The sequence below is a fragment of the Phoca vitulina genome, unplaced genomic scaffold (genome assembly GCF_004348235.1).
Source record: "Phoca vitulina isolate PV1807 unplaced genomic scaffold, GSC_HSeal_1.0 scaffold27, whole genome shotgun sequence".
Classification (NCBI taxonomy): domain Eukaryota; kingdom Metazoa; phylum Chordata; class Mammalia; order Carnivora; family Phocidae; genus Phoca; species Phoca vitulina.
In genome coordinates, this window is record NW_022589730.1 from 21098754 (window position 1) to 21117565 (window position 18812).

An 18812-nucleotide genomic window follows, 5' to 3' on the forward strand; every position below is an offset into this window, starting at 1 on the left:
CTTTTTTGAAACAATAGTCACCTAAATTTATTTCTGAGTCATTATTATTGGAAAAATATTAAGCACTTCTGATACAACTTGAATCTCAGGGGAGGAACTCATCAAAAGTGTTTAAATAGCACTTTCTGTTAAAAGATTCTGCTTCTAAGTGAAAGAAATAAGATTTCCTTGAAATAATTTTTACATTTACTACAAAGGAATGAGTCAAGTAATGAAAGGTCAGAACTTTCTGTAGCATAGTTTTACTTATAGTTTAAGAAGTCATTTTACAGTAGTATCTCAATATGCCCTTTCTGTGCTTAATAAATTAATTGATTGGAATAAATTAACCTTTTATGTGAGAACTTACAATGAAGACACTTGGAGATATCATGGATTTTTATTAGCATGACTTAGATTTAACAGTTCATCATTTCTGACCAACTTAGTTTGAGTCCTACAGAGCAGTATACCTTATGAACATTTTTAAAACCTTGTAAACTAGAATTTTTCAAATTTCTACTCATTTTTTCTCTTTCCACCCAGAAAGACATCACATTTCAAGTCAGAAAGTAATGACTCTGGGCTCTGCTGCACATTAGTGAGATTATATTCGTGCCATTTGCCTCAGAGAGTTAGGGATCATGAGGACTCCCATTATAAATCTTTGAAGCCTTTATGACTTCCTCATAAAACTTCCTATCAGTTTAAAACTTGGTATTCAAGGCCTTTCATTAATTTCCCAATCTCAATTCGAAGGCTGAGTAATCAAAATATTTGACATCAAATGGGCAGTTCAGGAAGTCAAGTGGAATGGAATCTTTTGGTGTAGTTGACCCTCATTATTTGTAGTAATTTGTTCTATAAAGTTGCTGTAAACACTGAATTAAGGAATACTAAGTATTGCTTCTGGAGGCAATTCAGTGTTCGGTTCCTGGGAACCTCTGGTTACAACATTTTTATCAGTCAATGCATAATCGTGTTTTAAGTGTGTTTCTGTTTAAAGACACTTTAATATATAATGTGCATTCATTAACATTGAACTCACAGTCAACAACATTACAACTCATGCTTGAGTGAAGCTTAATTAACACACACATTTTCTCCACAAGGTACGTCACACAGCCTTTCACATGTAGGAACACTAAGCAGCATTTCAGCACTACATTTAAGGGCCACTTTAAACACTGAATCCGCCACCAAAAAACTCACAAAAATGTGAACAATTGGCACTAAATACACTGTAGAAAGGACACTTGTTTATACTGTGAGAGCTGAAACAATAAGGCAGAGGGTCCCTTGTTCCATTTCAGCTGAGTTTGTGAGCATTTAGCTACTTAAATTTTTGGCTGCTCTGCACATGTCCACAAATGACCATAAAAGCTCCCCGGGTACTGATTTTGGTGGTTAAAAATCCAAATTTTAGCAGTAGGTAAATTCACAAATGCAGAATCTGCAAGTAATGACCATCAACCATGTATCTGGATGTATCAAAAGACTGCTCCAAATCAGGAAAAAATTAAGAGCTCACAAACCTAGATCACCAGAGTTAAGAGTTCTGAATGACTGCCTGATCCAGAAGAGGCCAGATGACACTTACCGCCTTTTGGGCTTCAGAGGGGAAGCTGCATGTAATTCAGAGATCTGCAAATATCTTCCAGAAGACGGTGATTATTTCATGAGATAAGGAATGTAACACACTGGCCACAGGCCCTGGCACAGAGTTGGCATCCAATAGACATTATGATGTCATTCAACATAATTCATTCTATGTGATCTTTCCAAATGAAAGAAAAATACACTGTCTTAATGCATCTTTTCTTGGCGTTACCAAAATAGCTTGGGTATCCATTGTCTGAGTAATCAAAGACCTAGATGTGTTGCATTAAAATTGGCCAGGAGAAAATTAAATTTTTAAAAGTCACATGGGCATTCCATCCATTTTTTATTTTCATGATGTCTGATTACCATAAAAGGTTACATCCTTTCTCTACTAAATTCGATAGAAACAAATATATATTTCATAATCTGATGGGCCTAAAGTCTTAGTAATAATTGGAAAATTGGTTTTGTGAAATAATAATGTCTTTAATTTTTATAGTACTTGGGAGAGAACAGATCCAATGATTGCTTGGGGACTGGACTTCTTTCCCACAATTGCAGTCTTCGCTGATAACAGTTTTGTTATTAGAACACTCTGAGCTGAACATATGTCTCAATAATTTTACAGGTCTTGGAATTTGAACAGAAATTCCTATGGCTTTGAATATTTCAAAGCATCTCCTGCTGAAATAAGGTGCTATACAGTCAATCAGTTGGAAGAAATTTCACAGATAATCTAGGCCAATGTGCCCTAAAATGAAATATTAATTGGCATTATGGGGTGGGGAGGAAGTTCCTTGGTCAATTAAGTTGGAAAACATATTTCTTTTCTCAAATCTCAGAATTTTGAACATGCTAATGTGAACTTTGAATTGCCAGGAGAGGTAGGGCAGGGATGGTAAAGGATATAACCAATTATTCTAGAAAAATATATTGAAGATCCAGTTAGGTGCTGGGGATATGATGCTGTGATCTAAACATGGGTGGACCTTGAGGGCACTATGCTAATGAAATAAGTCAGACAGAGAAAGATAAATGCTCTATGATAGCACTTGTATGTGGAATCTGAAAAAGCTGAACTCATAGAAACAGAGAGTAAAATGGTGGCTATCAAGACTGGGGGTTGGGGGGAAATGAGGAGATATTGGGCCAAAGGGTATAAATTTCCAGTTACCAGAAGAATAAATTCTGGAGTTACAATGTATATCATGGTGATTATAGTTAATAATACTGTACTATATACTTGAAAATTGCTCAGAGTATAGATATTAAATTTTCTTATTACAAAAAATAAAAGGTAATTATGTGATGTGATGGAGTGTCAGCTAATGCTACGGTGGTGATGGTTTTGAGATATATAAGTGTATCAAATTAACACATTGTACACCTTAAACTTATGCAATGTTATATGCCTATCATACGTCAGTGAAGCTGGGGGGGATAGGTGGAGAGAATTCATGAAAGGATTCAAGCAGGCGGAAAGGAACCTATGAGAGGCACATATGGTTGTGATGTAGCTGTAAGTCTGCCCAACTGGTTAGACCAGAGAAGGAAAAAAAATCAATATATATTAAATGGCCTATCTCTTCCATTCCTAAAACATGTACCTTGTCTGGATCATTGTGACCTGAGTAGAATGTCAGGTTACTTCTCACCTGGGATCAACCCATAACTGTTAGAAGGGAGCTGTGAAAACTCCATATCTGAGCTGTTTTTCTGGAAGAGCAGAGAGGAAGCAATAGTCAGGCTATGGAACCATTATCAAGTATTCATAGGGCCACGCTTATATTGCTTCATAATAATTTGCATGTCATCGTCTTCTTGTATATTGTGCAGTTTGAGAATAGTTTCCAAATTAGAACATTGTGGGATAGCAGCAGAGTAGGAGGACCCTAGGTTTGTCTCGTCTAAGGAATACAACTAGGTAAGTATCAAATTAGAATACTGCAATTGCCCCTGCCCCCACGCGCCTCTCAAAAAGAGGCATGATGGTTGACATCATGGAACTTACAACTTACTGGAAAAGACGTATTAAACAGATCATGAAGTAAATACATATTTGGTATTCTGAGAAACAAACTGAGGGTTCTAGAGGGGAGGGGGTGGGGGGATGGGTTAGCCCAGTGATGGGTATTAAAGAGGGCACATACTGCATGGAGCACTGGGTGTCATACGCAAACAATGAATCATGGAACACTACATCAAAAACTAATGATGTAATGTATGGTGATTAACATAACATAATAAAAAAAAAAGTAACATTTAGGCAGAATCATGGCATATCCTAGGAGTTAGCTCCTGTTTCTTTACAGGGGAACTGAGAGCAGATCATGTGTCCGGAACACTAGGAGCAAAAGGGAACCGGCACAAAATGAGGCTGGAAAGAGAAACAAGACCCAGTTCATTCAAGAGCCTCGGAGATCACATTCAGTTATCCTCAGAACAATCACAGACCATTTAAGGGCTTGCAGGAAGAAAGGGGTTGGTGGTGGAAGTGGAGAGACCTGTCAAGAAGATGTTAACGTTCTCCAGGAGAGACACAGTGATAGCTTCAACTGAGTTGGTGGCCAGGCAGTCAAGCAAAGTAGACAGGTACACAATACACGATACAAAGCAGACTGCAAGTGGGGGAGGGAAAAAAGGAAGTGTCAGGTTCAGACTTAAGCCATAGTCCTATGTCTGAGGTGAAGGAGAGGGTGAAAGACCAGTGAGAGAAGAACAAGAGCTCAGTCTTGACTATGTTAGGGTTGAGATCTTATGCTAAATTATAAAGAGGCAGCTAGAAGGTCTGTGTTAGAAATATAAATTTGGGAGTTGGCACATAGATGGGAGTGGACAAGGTCACCAAGTCAAGAGTGTAGAGTCAGCAGAGATGTTTCAAGACTAATACCTCTAGTGTTCAGGTAGAAGGAGAGGATCTGGCGAAAGAGACATTAGTGGCCCAATATTATTTGACAAAAGGACATTTTTTTTCCTCAGAGCTTCTCATGGGACCTGTTTACCTTGGGACAACATTTGGGGGATTGTGATCTAGATGAGTGGTTTTTAACTAGGGAGATTTTGCTCCTCAAGGGGGGAATTTGGCAAAGTTTAGAGACATTTTTGGTTGTTACAACATGGTAGAGGGGAAATACTCCTGGCCAGGGATCCTACATTGCATAGGACAGGCCCCACAGCAAAGAATTATCCAGTCTCAAATGGCAATAGTTCTGAGGTTGAGAAACCCTGATCTAGCTTAACACTTTCTATGTTCAGATGAAAAACTGAGATCCCAAAACTTTAAGTGACTTGATTCATATAGTTCTAATTCCTGGCAAAGTCATTCTAGAACCTGGGGCTTGGGATTAGTCTGGGATCCTTAAAATCATTTGCCATAGATAATGGTTGGACGGTAGGTAGGCAGAGCCTCTTGCAGACTAGAACTTGAGACCCTGGACCACTCCACTTACTTTCTATCAGGGAAACAACATAAAGTTTTATTTCTGGACCTTTCTCTTGACATCAAGGTGTCTGTTCAATATCTTATAACAGCTCACCAACCTCAGAATGATCATTTCATGCAAATACGGAAGAGCTTTAATGCAGACTCTATTTAGATTAGCTAAAATGTTACTGAGTTCTGAAAATAATAAAACAAAATTTTTCAAAAGTAGAAATCGGGGAGGGTGGGGGAGATGAACCATGAAAGACTATGGACTCTGAGAAACAGACCGAGGTTTTTGGAGGGGAGGGGGGTAGGGGGATGGGTTGGCCTGGTGATGGGTATTAAGGAGGGCACGTACTGCATGGAGCACTGGGTGTTATACGAAAACAATGAATCATGGATCACTACATCAAAAACTAATGATGTATTGTATGGAGACTAACATAACGTAATAAAATTAAATTAAATTAAAAAAAAAAGTAGGGGGCAAATCATGGTCTTTTCTCCTAAACACAGTGTAAGTCATGTTTTACAGAACACCTAATATGACTCTGAATATTTAAAAATTAATTAATAATATTGACTTTTTAACAATATTTCACCAAAGCATCAATACCTATCAAACTTAATTTGGTTTTTAAAGGTTGAAATCAATATAGCAACATATTTGGAGGGATCATAGATCTCTTAGCCAAGATTGCTAATTTCACAAATTACAGGAAGAACCACCGACAAAAAGAAATTGGTGATTTATCTTCCCCAATGAGAAAAGCAGGACTGAAGTAATTGTCACTGTTGTTCTTATTCATACAAATATAAACTAGAAAATCACATTGCAGAAGTTGAAGATTTTCCTGCTTTAAGAATGTGGACCATAAAATTGAATGCATCATAAAAGTAAAATACTAGCATATCAGTACATATTAGCTTTGATTCTACCTGCCATCAGAAAATAATTTAGGATGCCTCTTCAGTTTCCTCAATTTAATTAAGGGCTTCCAACTACAAGAGTAAACATGAACTATAGCTTTGTTTTTCTTTATTTGAATTCCAAGAGTACATTTTTAAAAGAGTGGCATTCTGTAAGAAAGAGTGAGTGATTAGTGAGGTCTAAATTTATTTGCAACTAGCTTGAGTATCCTGACAATAAGCCATTATTCTATTACAATTATTTGAAGGATGAATCCAGGAAGTGTAGGGAGAGACAGGAAAACTTTATAATTCTGTTACCCTAAGAGGAGCTGTATGAAATTTTCCTCAGTTATGAGGTTCAAAAACTCAGATTTTAAAATGTTTATGTTGATGCAGCCTAGGATGGGTGGGTTGGAGTTTTATCAGTCAAGGCTTCATTTGTACATCAATTTAGAAATTATACCCCCTTCTTAACGCTTAAGACATTAGCAGAACTTTAATTAGGAAGGTAGGGTTTTTCAAGATGCCTTAGCTGATTGGCTTGTAATAACCCGAGCTAAAGTTAAATTACATATTTACCATCATTTATGGGTTAGCAAAATAGAATGGGAAACAGATTGAGTTTGCCCTCCCCCGCCCATGTCTCTCGCAGGTTATCAAGTCACTTTAATTAGTCAAGTGGCCTGTAATAATTTGTTATTCCAGTAAGAATTCTAGAAATGATTCAGGTGCTTTGTTCATCCCATTCATTTAACATGAAATACCTAAAACGCCATTAAGTGATGCAGAAAAGTGAGAAGGGGTGATGACAATAATCTATCTAAACTAGTTCAAAGTCATTGGCTGCCATTCCTCTATTTTATCTCCATGACTTTCTCTGGTGAGATAATATATATTAGATTCAATTTAATTACAATTATCTTTCTCATGAGGAATCTTCAATGGCAAAAAAAAAAAAAAATACAATGACATGCATTTCCCTCAATTACTGTCACTGTCATTCTTTTCATCTGAGGTCTGACTCCTGTGTAAAGTTCTTGTTGACTTACCTGTTTGCGTCCAATTTAGTGTGGGGTTTCTTTTCAGAAACCTCACTTTTTTTGAAGGGCAAGTTAAATTAGTTAATACCAAAGTTTTAAACTTGATCCAAAATTAGGACTGCTAGATTAAGTAATTAAAAATACAGGGGACTCAGTTAAATTTCAAGTATTTCTAGTTGCCTATAAATATGTACCTTGAGATGCATATGTACATTGAGATAGAAATTCTTTGCAATATTTTCCTTTATCTCATATTTAGAGGCAATTAGAAATGATTGAAATTTTAGTGGGCCTCCTGTATTTTGAGTTGCTAAATTTGGCAGTTTTATCCAAAATGAAAGCTCCTTAGGATGTATAGTTTAAGAGAATACATGGTTCTATGTCTGAGGCTTACACCTGCTCCACCTTTAACACACATGACCATGGCTTAGTAGAGAGTAGGAATGGTGAAGGGGCAATTGTTCCTTCTCAATTATCCAGTCTGACTCTCTCTTAATTTCCTGGCACTCTCTCTTCAAAAAACACCATCATATGCCAGTACGGATAGTCATGCCCTTAGCTGTGGATGAATTCCAATTTGAAACTCTCTATAGAACAGCATCTGAAAATCAGCTCTGCAGGATGATTTGAAAGGGGATGATGTTAATTCCTGGCATGGACTCTAAACCTAGAACCTCCCTATCTCAGGGCAAAAAATACTACCATGTTGTTTCCCCACACAATTTCAACAATGACCTTCTTTTACCCTCCCTCACATCCCTAGGATTTGTTTCACTCTCTTTCATCTTCCTGGCGTGTATTTCTCTGTCTTGTCCACCTGGGTAATTCTCCTTCTTGTTTGTTGCTCCTGTGGGGTTCTAGTTTTCAATATGTGGGCATAGTTCATAGCGAGCTCCCGGCACACAGTGAGGGCTTAGTAGCATTTCTTAACTGACTGCTTGAATGCATGAAGTGTGTTTGGCATATTGTTGAGACTCAAGATAAAATTTGAGGCAAAAGAATGAGTTGATAAAACCTGCACGCTTTTGGGAAGGGAACCACCATTATCTAAACTTATTTAAGGAGCACACCCTTGGTCTGTTTTCAGTCCCAACATATCCCTCCTCTCATCTTCCTGCTGTGAGCTCCCTAAAGTGTCCCTTGTGTGTATAGGAGCCTGGAAACTACCAGAGCCAGGTACTAGCTATACCACAATAGTGTTACTTAATGAGGGAAGAGGATCTGTGTACAAGACAATAGGAAGTGGTGAGGATTGTAGTAATCTGGAAAGAGCATTCTGGATATAACCTTAGATAGGTCTGATTGGAATATATTAAGGAAGCTTAAATGTAAGAAATTATACTTATTTTATTTTAATATACTGGTTAAGTAAATGCATTATTATCAGAGGAGGGCATGCTTGGCAATTACAAAAGAAGAGTCAATAGGTAAAAATATGTTCCTGAGTCCACCACTGGCCAGAGGAGGAGATACTGAGTCTTTAACTGGAGCATCTGGTCTATTCCAGACACATATGTCCTCTTTGAGAAAATAGATATGTTAGGTTATTATAGCCTATAATAGGAAATAATCACATAACTCACCCCCTTATTCTAATTTCTCAACCAGCAAGCAATTTTTAGATTGCAACTTTAGCTTCCCATATGGACGTTTTTTAAAGATTTTATTTATTTATTTGACAGAGAGAGACACAGCGAGAGAGGGAACACAAGCAGGGGGAGTGGGAGAGGGGGAAGCAGGCTTCCCGCTGAGCAGGGAGCCCGATGAGGGGCTCGATCCCAAGACCCTGGGATCATGACCTGAGCCGAAGGCAGATGCTTAACGACTGAGCCACCCAGGTGTCCCCCATATGGATTTTTTAATAAGAGACCACCCAAATGAATATCTATTCAGTAATCAAATTTCTCATGAAAACCTCCTAAAATGGTTATATACATATATTGTGTTATTTTCATAAAATAAAACACTATACAGCAGTAAAGATAAATGAAGGAGAGGTATTTGTAAATACATGGGTAAATCTTAAAAACAAAATTAAATATGAATGCAAGTTGCAACAAGATACATATAGTATGATGTCATTTCTATAAAGTGATAAACATGTATAATAATATAACCTTTAGGGATATGTATCTATACAGTAAACATCACATTTGGGAGAATGGTTACATCAATGAGGAATGAAGGAAATGGTGGCAAGCATGTGTTAAGTCAGAGACATATAAGAGATTTCAATTGTATGTTGAATATTTTATATCTTAACCTCGCTGATGGGTACACAAGCATTCGTATTTGTATTTTGAATATATAGAATGTATTTATAGTAAACCAAACCAAACAACAGCATTGGAGCAATTTTTTAAAAATCTATAGAAGGAATTTAGCATATATACATCAGTCCTTTGGGGGTTTGGCTAGTATTATTCCATTCTCCCACAGTTTCTGTTTCAGCAAAACTGAGGACAAGATCCTAGAAGACAGCTCCAACACCAACCTGCTTCTTCTGTGCAGTTCAGATATTACCTCTGTCTGCTCAACCCCAAAGCATGTGAATGATCCATTAGAATGAGCAGAAATAAATGTTTAATCTTGAGAGCATGAAGAAAAATTAGCAATAAGGTGCTAGAGGATTCTGAAGAGTAAACTCTCCAGGCAAAAGGTCCCAGTGACTTCATTTTAGGAAACTGAGTGGGTTTAGTTCAAACTACCTTAGATATCACCTCTCTCTAATAATATTAAATTTTTTGAAACATTTTAAATATATATAACACTTTAAAATCTAGATATTCTATTGTTAATCCTGCATCACTTATAAAAGTGATTTTTCTCAGCTTTTCTAACTGACTCTGTTTTGTGCACTTGTTGACTCTCACTGGCATGGTCTGCTGGTAGAACATGCTACAGGTTTGCTAATAATTTCATCTTCCTATTATCCCCACTAAAACTCTAGGTCTGGGGTTCTTAACACTTTCAGTAAGTAAAAAAAAATCTGCCTCAGACACTCTAGAATTAACCATTTAATTAATATAACTAATCCAATAGACCTAATTGATCGACTTACCATTGAGAGTGCTTCTATCAATCAAGTTAGTATCAACTGGCCAATAACCTCCATCTCCATGACGACCTGTTTGTTGGAAAAACATAAGAGTATTAGGGATAGAGCGCATGAATGCACAATGAAAGAAAATAGACAGAAATAAGAAATATTTTAAAACACACGAACAATTGAACAAGGTATTTTGGCCACCTCAGAGAAAGGTTAAGAATATTAATTCCAGTATACTTTGTGAGGAAATGTTATTTTTTATGTGTGAGAAAAATCTGTCATGAATACTCTTTTAAACAAGCTAAATTCAATTCCTCTCTGAAAAGTCGTCTGCCCTCTTCTTCTTCTTTTTTCTTTTTCCAATCTTCTTGCAAAAAGCGTCCCCAGAAGGTACAGCGGGGGCATGAATCTCAATGTTACTTTCCTGAACATCTCAGAACAGAAAGGGTGCTAGTCATGGCTCCTAGAGAGGCAGAGCCCCCCTCTTTCATTCTATAAGAAGTCCATCCATCTGACATGACTTTGTGGCAAATTAGCATTATTACTCTACAAGGGGACAGCACATTTTGTCTTATAAATGGGTTTTGAGCAGTCCTTGTGGTATGTGCCAAATAGGTGCCCGGGAATGAGGTAGTAGATAGGGAGTAAAGAATGGGGTTATGGTACCACACACATACCTGTTCTGAATATTTCTTACAAACACAGCAGGGAAGAAAGAAGACTTCCTTAGTATCACCTTACTGGAAACACTGCTTTCCAATAGGTGTGCAAGAGTTGTAAAAGCAGTCTTTAAGAGCATTGAGCCAGGAAATAACCAGAATTGTACCATCAGCCAAATTTAATTAATGTGTTTCACCACAGGTAATACTTTTTTCTATTGGCACACTTGTAGACCTGTAATTATTTTATTAGATTTTGAATTCTAGAATATCTATTGGGTTGACAATTTATAGGAACCCATTTGAGAGTTGAATTTATATGCAAACACATACAAGAATGCAGCTAATATTCCATTTATTCACTTCAGAGAGTTATTTCTGAAAGCAGTTACAATCAGTGGATGATGTAGAGGAAGCCAACTGAGGCAGTTAGCTACAATAACATAGGTCATTTGCTCACATGCATAGATTTTATTTTTCTTCTTCTTTTTTAAGATTTTTATTTATTTAAGAGAGACAGAGACAGAGACAGAGAGAGCACAAGCAGGAGGGGCAGAGGGAGAGAGAGAATCCTCAGCAGACTCCCCGCTGAGTGCAGAACCCAATGTGGGGCTCCATCCCAGGACTCTGGGATCATGACCTGAGCCAAAGGCAGACTCTTAACCGACTGAGCCACCCAGGTGCCCCTATTTATCTGCTTCTTTAAGACTTTCAAGTCCTGCTCTTGTGACCCATTGATCGGCATCCCAAACACTCCTCTTGCTGACGCTTTCCCAAGATTTCATCACTTTATTTGCAAAACAGTTGTGATGGAACCACTTAAATCTTGTTAACAGACCATACGTTCGGAATTTTAGAAATTCTTTTCATATCAAGCCACAGCTGAAGTTAGGATGTCAAGCTTCCAACAAGCAATGCATACATTAATCTAATCACATCATCTTCTGTTTTCAGCATAAACTGGTAGATTTAAAATCTGCTGGCCAGTGACTGTGGGTCTATAAAGCAGGTATTAGGATGGATGCTCCCCATGGGGAAAGGCAGGAAAGAAGCAAATGAAATAAGCAGCAAATGTGAGCACTTTGGTGGGCTGACTAAAATGTGGACAAGCCTTTTCCCAAATACCTTGCTTGTGTGACTCTGGCACATTTGGGGTTTCAATGAACAGAGGATAAGCTTTGCCCACGGGATATTGTAAGATCAATGTTGGAAGAAATGAAGTGAGCCGGAAGTTCTGTATGAATATTAAGATAGCTTTTCTCACATCTGAAAGCAGCTAGATTGCAAAGCAGTCAGCCAAAAGAGATGCTAACAGTCCCATCACTTAGGCCAGTAAAGCAATAAATGATTCCTGGTGGGAGTAACCCTGTATTGGCTGGAAATTAGGTAAACAGTTTGTGGAGGATTTTCCTTTTCCTTTAGCATCCTGACAAATGTCTTTTTAATGAAGTTTCTCTGTCTCCCAGCTAGTTTGTGGAAAGATGCAAAAACAAGCCCACAAGCACATCCATATATTACTCAGACATAAAGCTCTATGGGTAGAGCACCCCCTGGATTTAGTAAGGCTATTGATTACACTGTGAATTTCAATAGGTAGGAGAAAATCAGATGTCATATGGTTAGAGCTCTATGTCAGATAAAGGAATTCTGGAAATGCTTTCTACCTAAGAGAGGGCAGCTTAAAACTTGAACATTCTACCCACACAATCTAGTGTATTGACATTGCTTAACTTTTTGTTGGTTATAATTAGATTGATACCACAAAAGAAAATTAAGTAACTCTTAACAGAAAGTACTTCAAAAAAACTTGATATCATCAGCAAGCAAGATTGGATTTATGGTAATTTAGAGTCCTTGAACCACTTCAGTAAGGAAACACAAAACTCCTTTCTGGGATATTGGTGAGTCTGGGGATCTCTTCATCTTAAAGGCGTGAGAATAAAATTTTAACATTATGTGCTGGTATGTTTCTATTCTCTAAAATATGTCTTTTAACTTCCAGAAAAGCTTCCTTTGTGGGGAAAATAATAAGCTAAAACAAACCAAAAAAAAGACTCTCCCTTTGCTCTAAGGCAAGAACCACAAAGTTGACAAATGAGGGGACACTGAAGACCAAAAAGGACACTGAGTGTCTTTGCTTGCACTTCAAAGCATTTTTAAGGGCTTTTTGATGTGGATCAAATGTTGAATGTGTTTAGTTAACTTGGTTAATTTCATAAGCATTGATCTAGGGAAACAAGATGAATGCGATTCTGCAAGATGGGAAGTCAGTTGATGCAAAAGTATAAAGTACTATCTGATCCTGGAGGTCTTTGTTTTATTAGTGGAGCATAAAACTGGTAATAATTCATTCAAAATTTATTAAGGGCCTGCTAAATGCAAGGCACAGTCCTAGATCTTCAGGGAAGTGATAATATAAAAGCATGTATTAGATGAGGATCCTGCCATGAAAGATCAAGTTGGTTCACTATATCCCAATCCTATATAAGATCTAAACACCAACTGCAGATGGTTTTTAATTTGTGCTGACTTTAAAGATTTAAGAACAAGTTAACCCATCTTTTACTATAAAATCACTATTAGGTTTAATTACAAATGTTTTTTTATTTGTCTAGTATTGCTGAAAGAACTACATGCAAATAAAAATAATGTATTATTTTCAGTCTTATGTGTTCTACAGTTATATTTAGCTTAAAGCTCCTGATTTTTTTTGCATGCTACACTAAATCTCTAACATTTTTCAAAACTAAAAATTCCCAATAATAAATATATGAAATTTACATATAACATTTGTAGAAATAATGTAATACATTTCAATGTATACCGGCTTTTTTTGTATTCAAATAAAGCTCAACATGGTTCAAAAAAATTGGAAATGGGCAGTTTTTCTTTTTTTTTCTTTTTTCTAGAATTAGTAGTATCACGACTTTATGTGACACAGTAATCAGAATGTACTTTATCAATAAAATGTTATATTCTTCAGAAAATGAAGAATTCTTGTGTTATTCTGTACCCATATTTTCTTAGTAATAGAAATAAGGGTGAGGAAAGGAATCAAGATGCTAAAGAGTAATGAATTCATATATCATATAACCAACTAGGTATTTTATCCAGATAATTTCATCCAAAAATCACTTCTTCCAGAAATTTTTGATAATTAAAACAGATATTTTCTACTTTTTCTTAGGTTTTGAAACCAGGAAATGGTACTTTCAGAAAGAACAGTAAAACAAATGAGCCCATGGTTAACTTTGAAAAGAGGAAGTGTATAACTATTTTAGGAGTTATTAAAATTACATATTTCTAAATTTATTTTATATAGGCACCTATTAGGTAAGTCCAAACCAGAAATTTCATGTCCCTTCCCTTATTTGCATTTTTACAGTATTATAAAGTATGAAGTCATTTAAAGAGTAAACTTATATTTTCTCTAAAGGATAAAGGATCGATCTCACTAGGAGACTTCTTTTCATCTTTTTTGGGGGGGGGGTTTGGCAAGAGACATATGCTCCCTTGGGCAAAAGTTAAAGTCTCCATGATTTCCCTGCCATTTGCTCTCTGGATTGAGGGGAAAAGTGGGCAGAGGTAATAGGACTTCGTGTAGGAAGTGTGCTTATTGTGATATTCCTTGGTGTTTACCAAAGTGACATGTATACTGTGTTCTCAAGGCTTGATGAGTGACTAATGTGAGTTACAATGCTCAATGACATGTTATTAATGTGAACAAGAGTTTAAGTTATAATTATTATACAAGCTATTTTCTTTGTTCTTCTTCTTACATATCACTTTAAATATTATTTCTATATTTGTATTGTGGTGTGTGTCTGTGTGTATGTTTGTATAAAATGAAACATTAATGTTTACATTAAGTCCCTACTTTTAGCAGTCATGGGCAAATGGAGAATATTTTCCATGATAAAAAATTTTATCAGTAGCTAACAAAGATTAATTCAATTGGGATTTCTAGAGTCTAGTTTTTCTGAGTAGATATTTATAAGTTCAGGGAGGAGTTAATGGAAAATTAATGTGCAGAGGACATGGAGAAAACTGGATGTGGTAGTTCTGATCTATTCTTTAATCTATCTTCCCTGAGTGGGGATAAGAGAAGGTCCTTAAGAATGGCACCCATACAATCAATCCTAAGAAAAACATATGGTCCATAATCTAAATCGAATGAACAGATTGGTCATCTAACAAATGTTCAATATACGTTCTCCCAAGAATGCAGAGCACTGAGGTATCTTCTTGATCTTAGAATTGGTTCTCTGAAAATAATTCTGGTGATAATGATGGAAATTGAATTGATTTTGTGTCCTGTGTACCAGTGGATAAAGGATATCTATTAATGACACCTGAATACAGTTTTATGGTCCAATACACAGATCATATGGAGCTCTATTTTGAAGCAGATGATTTTTCAGAGGCTGGAGAAGTGTCTAAGAGATCAATTTATCACACAGTTGATAATACTGCTGACTTTGAACAAAGGCATCAGGATATCTAAAAGCTAGGAAGCGAAATCATAACTCATGCCTAGGACATTTCAAACATATATTAATGGAAAAGAATTAATGAGCTCTCCTTAACACACTGTTTCCAAGTACACATGAAAGAAAGCTCATTGATTGAAAGAAACTAAAATGTTACTACTTCATATGTAAGAGAAGCTAACATGCCTGCCACATATTGAGATGTGGTGCTCAACAAATCTTTTTCGCCTTCCTTCAAAACATATCCTTATATTTGTCACCTGTGGCAAGTCTAAGAGCAGTAATTTTCAAGAATGGGAATGTTCTTTGGTGACCTGCTATGAGTTAGAAACAATGTAAGAGAACCAAATATGTGATTATCCATCTTTTCCTTGACCATGAGAAGCACTTTTTTTTGGAGTTCCAACTTCTGACTTTATGCAATAAAATATGGACAGAATAGACTACAATAAAAAGCAAATTCATTTTTAAAATCCTTAGAAATCAATCTAAAATCTAAGATTATTTTTCCACATACAAACGTCGTGAATTGGGTGACCATATAATTATGAAAACCAGGCCACTTTAAGAATGAAAGAGGGTGCTATTATCACTTTTGCCTGGATCTGAGTATTAATCAGGACACTCCTGGGCAAAATGGAAATTATAGTCATCATAGACATAAACAATTTCAATAAATGAACCCCTAATTCCTGGCTCTTGGTTGACATCTCAGTTTGATTTTGGGTCCTGACTTCCTGAAGTTTTTTTGCAGTGTGGCAATTGACAGGTGAAGAAGAGTTGCCTGGGGAATATTCTAAGGTAGGAAAAAAGTTTGCAAACATTGCATTCTTCTTCCTTTGCAAGCACCAGAGTAAAGCAGCACTAAGCCAGACTCACTGGTATCTGGATTCCTGAACAGGATAATAGATGTCAGCCAATGAGAAGAAAAGAAAAAAAAATACATACATATATATATGAATGCTATGGTGATTGTGGAATTTTCTCCTCTCTCTTTGTATGCATTCTTGCCTATAGCATATCTGGAATAATGGCTAGTATGTGGGTCTAAGGCATCACTTTTAGGTGCAGCCTTGTCTTTATCAAAATCTAAAAAGCCTCCTATTTCTCTAAACATGGACCCTCTCCTGGATGACTAGATCTTCCCAAGAGCTAGCTCATTCACCAGACTAAAACATGGAGGATGAGGAAGAATTTTTCATGGATTATAAAAGAACAACTGTCCTCAAAAGCCACTGAATGAACATGAAAGTCTCCCATACCTGGATGGTCCACAAGCTTATCCCAAAGGCAGTGTGAGATATGCTTGTGTCTGAGTGAAGTTACCAAGCAGTGCAAGGAGAGGTAACAAAACAGCATGAAAGCTCTTTCTTCTCCAAGTGACTGTTCAACAGGAAGTTGCAACTACAGTATGAAAACACCAGAATGTCAGGATCACACTAGTTGTGCTGCTTGTATGTGTAAATAATGACACTTTTGGAGCACAAAATTTTTTCATTCACGTATCAGCTCGTGCTCCATCCATCTAGTCAACAAATGTATTGAATGGACCCACTGTTCTAAGTATTGGGGATATAAAATGACTATTGCAAAGGCTCATAAATTAGTGAGGGGGAAAATGTTGAGTAATAATAACTACATCATATTGCCAAAAGTTTTAAAAATATTATAAGTAGGTGCCACAATGGAAAAACAGGATGATGACTATTTATGCCTAGTAAAATGATCAAAGGCTTTTCAGGGTGACATCTGAGTTGAGAATTAAAAGATGAGTAGATCAGGTAGAAAAGAGTGAGGTGGGTAACCTTCGAAAGACAGGCAGACATGAAATAGTAAAACTCCCTACATGCTCTACCAAAGAGTCTATAAGTTATCTTGCAGAAGCCAGAGGTCCATTACAGATATTTTATGCAGAAAAGTGACTCAATTAAATATGTGTTTTAGAAAAAGTATTGTGGCTGAATTTGAAGAATAAATTATAAGAGACTGTTATAATAAGTAGCATGAGAATAGTACTAATTATGAATCCACAAGGCAGACATTTTTAGTTCCATTTTATAGGTGAGTAAACTGTGGCTCAGAAAGACTAACAAGTATACTCATTTTAAGCAGCTGAATAGGTCTGATTCTGATGATGATGATTTTACCATTACTGGGTGAATTAATAGATACTTAGGCCCTCTTCCTATTCCACATCTTCCTTTCCTCCAATGCCCCACACTTTCACACCCCGCCTCCCCTGAGAAGCAAGGTATGATTGGCATCAGCAGCCAAGAGTGAATGGGGTTTGCGGGGTTCTGGAGGTGAGCATGCTGATCTTCAGTGACCAGTGTGGACAGAGATACTTAATGTGTTGAAAAGTAGGAAAGCCAGAGAACTGTTGTGTTAGAGTAGAGAGAAAGAGCAAAACATCACCAATTTATTTCTCTCTCTTTCTTTCCCTCTCTTTATCATAATAATGCACAGCGGTACCCTAACTGTCCCCTGAATGCATCTTGCAATCCTCACTCTATGAGCAGCTTCTTGGCATCTTGATTTTCCAATTCTAGGATTTCTCTACGTAAAGGTTCAAGTAATCTTTCCCTCCGCAATCATGTGTGTTGAATCAAGTTCTACTCATATAGTAAAAGTCCAGTCTTGGGTTTAAGGAGTCTTTTCTTCTATTACCAATAGTGATTGCCCATCTGAAACCCTATAATGATGATATACATATGAGACGGCACCACTTAATTTCACCTTTTGTATTTTTAATGTTGGGCTGGAAGTATTTACATACTCCTCCCAACTACATTGCATGGTTCTTGAAAATGGACCCATGGAACTGTACTTCTTTCTCATGTTTCACCACACACAGCACAATGCTAGGTACATTGTTACCAGCAAGCTGTCAAAAGTGAGTTCAATTCTTTTCATACCTCATGTTTGAAATTTCAAAATCTAATCAACTCCCATAATTTTGATTTTTCTCCTTTCTGTACTCAGAATTACAAGCAGCCAGGGAAATGCAAGAAAAATAAATTTTCTGCTAACCAGAAATGACAGGAAGGGTAGAGATCAAGAAAAGTGCACAGGAGGTCAGAATCATCTACAAATGTGACCACCATTTTCTGAATTAAAGAGAACTTGTTTTCCAGTTTAGCTTTAACTTAATAGATGAATATTCAAGATATTTTTGCCTTATTGGAAACATATTTTCACATCATTTTCATCTTCCCCAAGATTAGTAACATGCACAGTATCCATAGCCCTGAGCATTATTGCTTTTAGGTCCCAAATATACTTTTGATCAGATGGTAAAGTCTTTCTTTCCAGATTACTCTGTGACTGTTTCCTCAAAGACATGTGTCATAATTCAGGTCAACAAACACTTACCAGGCAACTACAATATGACAAATTCTCAATTAGAGACTGAGAGGTGGGGACGACAGTGTGAATCAGACCAGTCCTCTGCCATCAAGGAATTTACAACCTGGCCCAGTGGTTAGGAATATAAATAGTGAACTATAAGAAATGAAGAACAGAGCAAGGAATAAGTTGGGTGTTATGGACATACAGAAGGACAAAAAGACTGCAAAGGTGAGAAAGACTTCTTGGAAAAAAGCAGAATGGGAAAGGGAGTCTTAGAAGATGAGGACCTGACTTGGTATAGAAAGGGAG

The 18812-nt window shown here is 36.8% G+C and overlaps 1 protein-coding gene across 3 annotated transcripts in view; it reads right to left on the reverse strand.

Moving 5' to 3' along the window:
• The window catches only part of DCC (DCC netrin 1 receptor), a 1149203-nt gene that overhangs the window by 77627 nt on the left and 1052764 nt on the right, over positions 1-18812 (reverse strand). For all 3 annotated transcript variants that reach the window (XM_032422885.1, XM_032422886.1, XM_032422884.1), the window contains exon 22: positions 10019-10084. In XM_032422885.1, coding sequence (XP_032278776.1) covers positions 10019-10084 — 66 coding nt within the window. The remainder of the gene's footprint in view (positions 1-10018; positions 10085-18812) is intronic.